Raw genomic sequence first — 10,174 nt, 5'->3', positions numbered from 1 at the left:
ACTCAAGGAGTGTTTCCCCAGACCCTGCACAGCTCTTCATGCAAGTTACTTGATGCATGCATTCTGTAAAAGCCGGACCTTCAGCAACAGTGCCTGATCCCCGATGACCTTCAGCAACAGCCTGCCTACAAGCAAAATGGATGTTTTTGGGTTTAATTGTATTTGTATTATGTTTATTTATGTGAGCCATCCCGAGGCTATAAGCGATGGGGTGGCATACAAAAATTCTACATAATAAATAAATAAATAAAAATGCAGAGGAAAAGCCAGAACCTCGGGCAGCAGAGGAGGAGGAAGAGAAATCCTGGGCCAAGTTTGTTAACGAAGGAGCATTTTATTCGTCCTACCTACACAGAACATTCTCCAAACTGTGCCAAGGTCTGGCACCCGACAGACAACCTAGACAGACGTTAACCAGCTTCAAGCGGTCACGCTGTGGCAGCTGCCTCTTTGTATGTGGCCATCATTTTCTTGATCTCAGCGATGGCTTTCCCAGGGTTCAGTCCCTACAAAGGAGAGAGAGAAAAGCAGCCACTGAGGGTGGAGCCATCAAGGCCTCATCCAGGGAAGCAGACACGAGCGACACATGCAGAAGGACAGCCCTGGCAATGCCAGGCCTTCCTTGGCTGGAGGACAGAGCAAGAAAAGCTGCACCCCTTCTTGGGAGGGGGCTGGCAAGTGGTAGGGGACTGTCCCACCCATTTGGTCCTGGGCATGCTCTTAAGAGCCCCTGTCACTGCTGTGGAACAGGAGACCCCTTGCAAGCCCATGCCTGACCGAGCAGCAGCCCCATCTGGATCGTGCCCAGCATACCAGCAGAGGCGGATGCCCTGGACGTCTGGGAAGCCAGCAGCACCCGGTGTGTCTCGTTGCCTGTTGAGCTGCCCGACAGTGCTCTCCCCCGAGCTGTGCTGGGCTCCATGTTTGCTCCCAGCCTGTGGGATCCGTTCTGGGCAGCAGGCGAGGCCACAGCCTCACTGCCCCTGGGCAAGGGGGGAACCCACCTTGGGGCAGGTCTTGGTGCAGTTCATGATTGTGTGACAGCGGTAGAGTGAGAAAGGGTCCTGGAGCTGGGCCAGCCGCTCTTCTGTGTAATCATCCCGGGAGTCAATCATCCACCGGTAGGCCTGCAAGATGGGGGGGGGGGGGGGGGGGGCGGGGGGCCGCCTTCACACCCCCCCTGTCCGGACCCCCAGCCAGCCTTTCTTCCTTCACTAGGCGGCTCCGCTCCCGCCCCTCAGCCAGCAGCCCAGGGGATGCCCCAGCCTGGCTCTAGCAACCCCCCCCCCCGCCGCCTTTGCTGCAGCTGCCCAGTTCTCCCCAGTCCAGCCCCAGTCTCATCCTTTCAGCCATGGCAAGACCCAGCCGGAGCACCTAGCTTGAGGCGCTCCGCATGCAGCTGAGGGGGAGCCCATGGGGGCAGCCGGGGGCCCTCCGCTCTCCATACCTGCATGAGCACGGCCGGCCCCAGGTACTTGTCTCCGTTCCACCAGTAGCTGGGACAGCTGGTGCTGCAGCAGGCACAGAGGATGCACTCGTAGAGCCCATCCTGCGAAGAGAAGGCCACTGTCAGGAAGGGGGTGGCCAGTGGTGCCTCTGGCCAGTGCTAGAAGAGCCCCCACGCCTCCCTGCCCCAGGCAGTAGCACCAGTCCCAGTCCTAGAGAACACCCCCCCACGAGCCTCCATGACGAGGGGAGCTGCTGCAGGGCACCCCGCAGAACCAGCCTTGTTTTGTCTGCAGGCGGTGGCCCTGACACTGTGCGTGTCTATAGGACCCACCCCGGAAAGCACAGCACCCCATTATATTACAGGTAATCAAGCAAGTTCCCAGTCCTCCAGCAATTCCTGCAAAGGTATCGGGAGCTGGGGCTTTGGGCTGTCACACCATGCCAAGCAGGGCAAAACTCAACCAGGCAAGTGCAGGAATGAGACAAAGGACCCGGCCATGGCTAGCTGCAGTCGCCATTCCTGGAGGGCAGCCTCAGCAGCAGGGTTCCTGCACCAGACACGGTGGGAAGCAGCCCCCGCTCTGCTCTTCTGCCCATCCCATCCCGGCCTCTGTGCGGAGAAGTGGGGCATCAGCACAGCTCCCGACAGCCCCAGCCTTGCTCTCCAGCTCCCTTCCAGGAAAGGCTGATGCAAAGCTTGGAAGCACCACCAAGGGCGCCTGTGCCGGGACCCCGAGGGGCCATTTCCCAGGGGCCATTCCAGGCACCCTGCAGTCCGCCACAGGCAACGGGAGGAGGCAGCTGCTGCTTCCGTGCTGCACTGGAGGCCGACGGGGGCCGGCAGCCTGGTCCTGGGCCCCACTAGGACCAGCCAGCTGCAGCCGGAAGGCACGAGGCCACCGTGTTCAGCCTCACTGGTCCTGCTGACCCTTTGGAGTCATCCGAGCAGTGGCTCAGGGCAGCGTGTCCCTGGCCGCCACAGGGGCCGCTTCACTGCCATGGGGTAGTCACAGTAAGGAGGAAGATGCCCCAAGGGTAGCTGCCTGCCAAGAAGTGGCCAAGTGCCAAAGTGCAAGAGAAATACCAGCTTCTCCCGGTCTTCTATGGACTGCAGGTATTGCTCTTTGCCTTGGTTGGTCTCATCCTTCTTCCTCAGATAAGGCTGAATAGCCTTGTATTGGGCATAGAAGTTGCTTAAGTCCTGAAAGAGGAAGAGAGGCAGGCCAAATCAAGCGCTGCCTGAAGACATGCAACACCCGCCCCACCCTGCGTCTGTGCCCCACTCCCAGGATCTCTCCTTGCAGGCAGCTATGTCTGCTATAAAGTCTCAGATAGGGAGCTTTCAGCAGGGGTGTGAAGCACTGTGAAACTGATTCTGGGAAAAATGGGGACGCGTAGGCACCAAACTCCTACAAAGCGTGTAACTGGGGGATCCAATCAGGCAAACATGCCTTCGGGACTGCCTTAATGAGCCAGCTGCCTTTCCCTCGCCTGCTGCTTCTTTGCTCCCAGACAAGGTCCTGCAGAGAAGAGTTTGCCACAATGGCCACAGCTCTGTCCTTGCGACATCCAGACAATGAGTTTCACAGCCTGGTTCTCGAGTGTTCTGACATGCCCCATTCCCCTTGGTTCAGACTTACAGGGACCAGGTCCTTCACCACATACATGTGGGGGAGGGGGTAGATTTTGGTGACCTTGCCAAGGTCCGTGTCAATCCTCTTGGTGCAGGCCAAAGTGTTGCCTCCTCCGATGTTCATAGCGCAGGAGCCGCAGATGCCTGCAGGGAGCAGAAAACAGGCCGCTGAGGCCCACTGGCTCTGAGGAGGCCCCTTAGAGGGGACCTTCGCTCCCGGATATCCAGAGGGAGGCTGCCAGCTCTTTCAACAGTCGTCGAGTAGACTGTTTATGAAGCAGAGCTATTTATAGTTTTGTTTGTCAAACAGAACTATTTATAGCCAAATGAGAGAAAAACCTCCTCCAAAGCAGAGATGGCCAAAACGATGCCACTTGTGGTCCCTGCTTCTCATGCGTCCCACCATTTATTTCCTTCAAATCAGCTCCATGCCCAAAATCTGCAAAACCTACTCTCAGAATTGTGCCGTTTCATTCCTAACTGGGGTGCAGGGGAGGTGAAGGACGCCTGTGAGATGGCAGGGGCCTTTGCCTGTCCTTTACATCAATTGGAACCAAGCTGTTCGCCTATAAGAAGGAAACTGAAGCACTGAGATGCAGCTGAGAAGGGGAATGGCTGGTGCTCCTGTCCTGTCTGCCGTTCTCCTGACCTTGCGGCTCCTCAAAACAAGAGAGGGAACAGAGGAAGCCACACTTACCTTCTCTGCAGGACCTGCGGAAAGTCAGAGTGGAGTCCATTTCATTTTTAATCTTGATCAGGGCATCAAGAACCATCGGCCCACATCTAGAAAGAGAAATTCCAAATGGTCCAGTGAATGTTGCCCTCACTCAGCTTACGGCTGCCTTCTGGGGCTGTTCTGTGCTGCATGCATTCAAGCACAGGTTCTTCACAACATTGAGGAGGAGGAGACTCATTGCGAAGAGTAATCATCCATCCTTTTGACTGTCCTCTGAAGATAGCAGCATGGCACTTTAGTGAAGACAGGTGAAGATCAGAAAAGCTCAAAGCTGGGACAGGGACAAGGGGGCCCATTAAGGCCAGCCTTCTGGTCCCACTATGGGCCATTGCAATGCTGGGCATAAACATTCCTCTCCCACTTGTGCCTACTTGGCTGCAACCATCCCTCTAAGAAGTGTGGGAGGCAGCTGGTTGGCACTGTTGTGTTGCTCTGACAGTGAGGAAGCTCTTCCTGATGTCCAGCCTGAATCTCGGTTGTCACAGCTTGAATTGATTATTCTGCATCCTACACTCTGGAACCAACAAGAAGAGATCTCGACCTTCCTTTTTGTGATAGCCTTTAAGGTACTTCTAGAGGGATCTCATGTCCCCCCTCAGTCTTCTCTTCTCAAGGCTGAACATAATACTAGAATATTTAACTAGTATTATGCAAAAAAAACCCCCACAATCTCTTGGAGAAAAATGTTCATGCTCTTCTGGAGACAAACCAATTCTCTGATCATTTCCTTAAATCGCACCTGATCTTGCTTCAGATGTTTGTTACTTGGCTAGGGGCAAAACAATTCCAAGCTAAGCTGACCATTAAATTTGCAGAAAGATTCCTTCTGAGTAACAACAATGAACATGCGTTCATCTCTGTTTTGACACACATTGTTTCCTCAACAGGAACAACAAGGACTTGTGATGAGCTTTTATAGGAATATATAATGCAAAGCACAGAACTTCGCAGATCTGAGAATCAAAACTTCCATTTTCAGGCTGTCCAAAAGCCAGTCCTCAAGGCAAACCAACACTTCATATGTACGCACTACAAATTTTAAAACTGGATTAATTCTACAGTCTGGTAGAAATGCCCTTAAGTTTATTAGTCTACCATGACACAGAGCTGGACGACCGATTCACATTTCTACGAGATCCCTCACTATCTCCCCGAACCCCTTCCTCAAGGAAGTTGCTGTCACTCACTTGTTCAGGTCTATTTCATACGTCTGCATCCGAGGTTTCTCCCCTGGGTTGTCCGGGTTCCACCGATACACTGCAAACTTCTTCACCCTTGCGGAACCTTGTGCAGTAGGTGCCACTGCTGCCGCTGCATAAGCTCTATGGCAGACCTGTAGGTCAAAGACACATGACCTCCTCCTCCTGCAGCTTCCTTGCAAGTGAGTCTAATTTATTGGCCTTTATTCTCTTAGAAGAGACCTCATTCTTCATTTGTCATTCTTCAGTGCTGCAGTCCTTGGGATATGTATTTTCATTTCATTACAGGTATGTAATATTACAAGTAGGTACCCCTGTAACAATCGTGGATACTTGACCATCCCCTCTATCTTGATCACCTATTGTAGGAGAGAACCTGAGCCAGAGACCGACGTGTGGGAAGCTAAGCAATTAGCGCAAGCCTGGCTAGCTTCCTGGCTGCCCCCTTCTGTGGCTCACGGGAGAGGCGGGTGTTGGTCCCTGCGCCATTTCCCACTACAGGGAGGCGAGGAGAGCTCTTTCTGCCCATGTGCTGCAGGCAGGAACTTCACCATTGCGGGGGTGCCTTTAAGTTCCTTCTGTTTCTCCCGCTTCCAAGGAAAAACGGGGCGGGGAGTCCCCCAAACAGGCCTGCGGAGCTACGCGGCCCGCTGGCGCGTCAGGCTGCCTGTCTGCACCAGGAAGTCGAGGGCCTGAGCCGGATCGGTGCCCACGCGAGGGAGCGGAGCAGGGCTGGGCGCGGAGGCCTCGCGGGGCCCTTCCGCCGCAAGGACGCTTCCAACCCGGCTTTCGCGGCCAGCCGGCCAGGCCCCTGCTTCCAGCCCTCGATGCCGCGGCGGCTTCCCGGCTTCTGCACCTCTTCCCCGCAAAAAGCCGACACGCCGGGCGTCAAGCTTTCCCGCGGGCGGGCAGGCAGCGCTGCGGGACAGACCGTGTCGCCCTCGGGCGCGTCTCGTGAGCCGCCCGCGTCCCCGCGCAGCTGTCCGGCCGACTCGGCGGGCGCACTGGCGCGGCGGAGGACGACTCCGAGCCGCGTCCAGGACCCTCCTGCCGCCGGGCCCCCGCTCGCCGCTCCCGGCCTCGCTCACCTGCAGCGGGCGCAGCAGCGAGTGGCCGCCGCGGCGCCCGAAAGGCCCCGCGAGCGCCAGCGCCACCACGGCCGCCGCCATCTTGCGCCCTCAGCTGATAGGAGCAAGGGTGTTGCCAGGGAGACGGGGGGCGGCCGTCCTCGCTCCGCGGCCATGGTGGGAGTGGCGCGCGCGAGGCGCTGCGTAGACCTACGAAAAGCTAGAGCCGCGGCGCCAGAGGGCAGAGCTCTTCGTGACCGCCTGGCCGGCGCCTCGGGCCTGCCCAGGCACAGGCTGAGGAGCGGGCGCAGGTTGCGCTTCCCGGCCGAAGCCGCGGCCCTGGCGCCCGGAGTCCCGCTCTCCTTGCGCCCGGATGAGGGAGGCCCACGTGGCGGCAGGGGAGGATGCCGAGCTGCGCCGGGCCTCGGAGAGCGGCGGCCGCGGGGTTCTGGAGCCGCTCCGGGTGGCCGTTCGGAGTGAACTCCTGGTGCGGAAAGCAGCGGGCGGAGCTTTCGCTGCTCGGGTCAAGCCATCACAGTCGTTGGTTTGGCCAAATGAGGCCCTCGTTGAGAAATGGCTCTGCAGAGTCAATGGCACTCTGGGCAGCCGACTTCATGTTAAAATCCTGGCAAGGTAGAACAGTAGAAAGCACAATAGAACTGAACACCAAAGATGCTAGAGCTCAGGTGCAAATCAGCAGAGCGAGAGAGAAGCAAAATACTATTTTAATTAATCCTATCTTTTCCAAGATAGAGAACCTTAAAAAACCCCTCCTTTAGTAGAACCTAAGCAGTTGATGCTAGTGTAGAGGTATGGGGCCCTGAAAGTCACATCACTGGCAGTGGCAGCAGCATAAAATTAAAAGGAGCGTGGAAGTGTGCGCGGCTGTCTTGCATTGTAAACGGCTCTGATCCTTTTTCATGCTAGGAAACTGCCCCCTTCACAGGGACAATCCCTGGGGTAGCATGTGGAGCATACACCAGGCAAGCCTCATCTCTAGGGGACGGCTCTCCTAAATTGTGGCTGAGCTTCATGTGTTTCCAGCCACTCCTCTTCATGGGGACCATTCAGCTCGGGGGGCCCTTTGCCGTGTTGCCAGGTAGCTGTCCTCTTCAGGGGCATGGCTGAAGGGCTCAGCCCCGGCGTGGCTCTGGGCCAAGGCAGGCCAGTCCCCACTTCAGTGTGGACGAACAAACTCGGACGTGGCAGGCAAGCCGCCACTCTCTGGGGATCGGCTCTGCGTGAAATCATTTGCAGCCACTCAAGGCAAGTGTCCTCTTCACGGGGGCGTCTTTTCTCAGCCATGAAATCATGACTGGCAAGCCAGCTCTTTCTCGGCATGCGAAAGATGCGGGGGAGAAGAATCCCCCTGCCCCCCACATCTTCAGAGCCAGGAGGGAGGAGCAGCCCTTCCTGCCCGGCCGCCCCCATTTCCTTCCCTAGGACGGCCATGTTAGAAGAGGCAGGAAGGGCAGCAAGAAGCTTCAAATGGCCTTCTGGCAGCCATGCTGGGCATGATGTCAACACCGCGACTTCTGTGGCACGGAGAAGTGACCCGCTTATGGCCCTTGCCGTGTTGGTAGTGTCTGGCTCAGAGACGGGTCTGGCCCTTCAGCCATCTTGGGAGTGGCCTGTCTCGGCACAGACGCGTATCTAGATCTACGAAAGTGAAGAGCGAGATGGTGGCATTCCACCAACTGCGGCAGCAGTCCCAAGCCCAGCCCGCTTCCCAGGAGGGGTGAAAGGGAGACGTTGCACCAGACCATGCCGGAGTGCGAGTTTGAGTGCAGCCTGTGTGTGAGGAGGGGTTTGTGCAGCCGGGTGTGAACAGTGTGCTCGAGGCGGACACCCATGGGCATCAGGGCTAGCCCTTCCCACAAAATACTTTCAGCTCTTCTGTCCCTTGACTATAGTCTACATGAAAATAATCCTGGAGATAATCATAACCCAAGGCAGCTCACACAATTCCCATTCTCCCCGTTCTATCCTCACAACAGCCCTGCGAGGTAGGGGAGCTGTGTGTCCCCTCTGCAAGTCAGCCACCCAAGCCCGGAGAATCTAATCCCTACTTGGAATAAATGCTGAGCAGGAAAGGGAGATCGTGGCCGAAGCCTCTGAAGTCCTGGGAGCAATTGCACAGAGCAGGAGCGGCACCTCATCCCTTTTGTACATCTATAGAAGGCCTCTGGAAGGCCGGCCACTAATAAATGATTCTGATGGTTGGAATGTGTTCAAAATGGGCAGAAATTATGAGCTGCACAGAAAAAGCTACTCAAGAAAGGTTCTTCATTATCGTCCTCCTTTCCATGGAATTTCAACCCTACATTAGGGTTAGGGTGTGAACCAGGGTAGGGTTAGGGTTCGGAAAACTAGTGGTCCTGGCATGATCCTGATGGTTGGAATGTGTTTAGAATGGGCAGAAATGATGAGCTGTGCAGAAAAAGCTACTCAAGGAGGGCTGCTTCATTATCGTCCTCCTTCCCATGGAATTTCAACCCTACATTAGGGTCAGGGTGTGAACCAGGGTAGGGTTAGGATTCGGAAAACTAGGGGTCCTGGCATGTTTTCGATGGTTGGAATGTGTTTAGAATGTGCAGAAATGATGAGCAGTGCGGAAAAACCTACTCAGGAAGGCTTTTTCTTAATCACCCTCTTTTCAATGGAACTTTATCCCTATAATAGGCTTAGGGGTGTGCACCCCTAGCCCAGAGCCAGCCCCAGCCCCAGCGCCAGCCCGTGTCCCAGGAGGGCGAAGGGGTTCCGTCCCTGATCTTCCCAAAAGCGGAGGGTGGGGGGGCCGCAGCGTGCGGCCCGTGCGCGGGGAGGGCTTCATGAAGCCGGGGATCCCGGTGTGGCTCTACGCTCAGCAACGGAGGCGTCAGCGGCGCTCCTGGAGTGCCCTCTTGTGGCCGTTGCCGAGAATTGCGGCCTGAAGGCTTTCACTGGAAAGGCAAACATTAACCTGGTACTTATTTATTTATTAAAATATTTCTATGCCGCCACCTTCGCCGAAGCCTCGGGGCGGCTCACAACACAAATTTAAAATACAAGAAATAACAATATAAAATAATAACAATATAAAAAACAATATAAAACATTTTATCCCATGTGGTGGACTTGTCATAAGGGAAAAAACTATTGGGCTAAACTACATAAATGGCTTGAGGAAATGTTACAAAAATCTTTAATATTTAAACCTGAAGTCTGATTCTGCATTGTGTCTGATGATGTTGACAAACAGGCAACCTATTTGATTTACATGTAGTAATAACTGCAGCAAGGATTGTATTTGCCCCACATTGGAGGAGTGAAGAACCACCTTCTGATGAACTGATTTTTAAAAAATCATTCTCCCCATTCTATCCTCACAACAGCCCTGCGAGGTAGGACAGCTGCGACTCCAAGCCTGGAGAATGTAATCCCTACTTCGAGTAGACGCCGAGCAGAAGGAGATCGCGTTCTGAGGGCGGTGCACAGGGCAGGAGCGGCGCCTCTTCACTTTCGTACGTCTATGGAACGCCTCTGCAAGGACGGCCACTACTAAAATGGCGGAGGGCTACACTCCCTGTAAGAAGCCACGAACAAGATGGCGCCTGTGTCGTCACTTCCCTCCCTCCCCTCCCGAGCATGAGGCACTTACTGCCTCTCCTAAGATGGCCGCCAGAAGGGGAGGCGCGGCTCTTTCCTGCCCTTCTTCCCCGGAAGGTCCGACCGCTTGGCAGTGACGACGTGGCCGCTCGCAGGCGGAACACTTCTCCCGCGCTGCCTGGCCCGGCCCGTCGCAATAAGTGGGTGCACAGCGGGCTTGGCAGCGCCCTGCTCGCTGCCCCCCCCCCCCCCCCCCCCCCCCCGGCTCCGTCCCTCCTGCCCCCAGTTCTCCCTGCTGGGCCAGGCCCGCTGTCCTGCCCAGGAATGCAGGCCCGCTGTCCTGCCCAGGCTTGCTACATACAACCCCCTCTCCCCACTGGAGCCGCCTTGGAAGGCACTCGCAGGGAGGAAAGGGGATGGGAGACCTCCTCCCCCGGGGGGGTGTCGCCTTTCCAATATCTGAGTCCTCTCGTGTATTTCAGAGGAGAGATGGGATGGTATA

General features: G+C 56.0%; 1 protein-coding gene across 1 annotated transcript; it reads right to left on the bottom strand.

The window, feature by feature from the left end:
- Nucleotides 1–314: 314 nt before the first annotated feature.
- On the bottom strand, nt 315–6,245 carry SDHB (succinate dehydrogenase complex iron sulfur subunit B). The gene is made up of 8 exons (XM_044421189.1): nt 6,106–6,245; nt 5,006–5,151; nt 3,780–3,865; nt 3,090–3,226; nt 2,534–2,650; nt 1,448–1,549; nt 1,005–1,127; nt 315–506 (listed from the first exon to the last, which is right to left on the bottom strand). The coding sequence occupies exons 1-8, from the start codon at nt 6,184–6,186 to the stop codon at nt 429–431; spliced, it is 870 nt and encodes a 289-aa protein (XP_044277124.1). The 5' UTR covers nt 6,187–6,245; the 3' UTR covers nt 315–428.
- Between the last annotated feature and the right edge of the window lie 3,929 nt (nt 6,246–10,174).

Source organism: Varanus komodoensis, unplaced genomic scaffold (assembly GCF_004798865.1).
Source record: "Varanus komodoensis strain SLA01 unplaced genomic scaffold, ASM479886v1 scaffold116, whole genome shotgun sequence".
Taxonomy (NCBI): domain Eukaryota; kingdom Metazoa; phylum Chordata; class Lepidosauria; order Squamata; family Varanidae; genus Varanus; species Varanus komodoensis.
The sequence above is the reverse complement of the archived record's forward strand: the minus strand, read 5'-3'. Positions and strand labels throughout refer to the sequence as shown.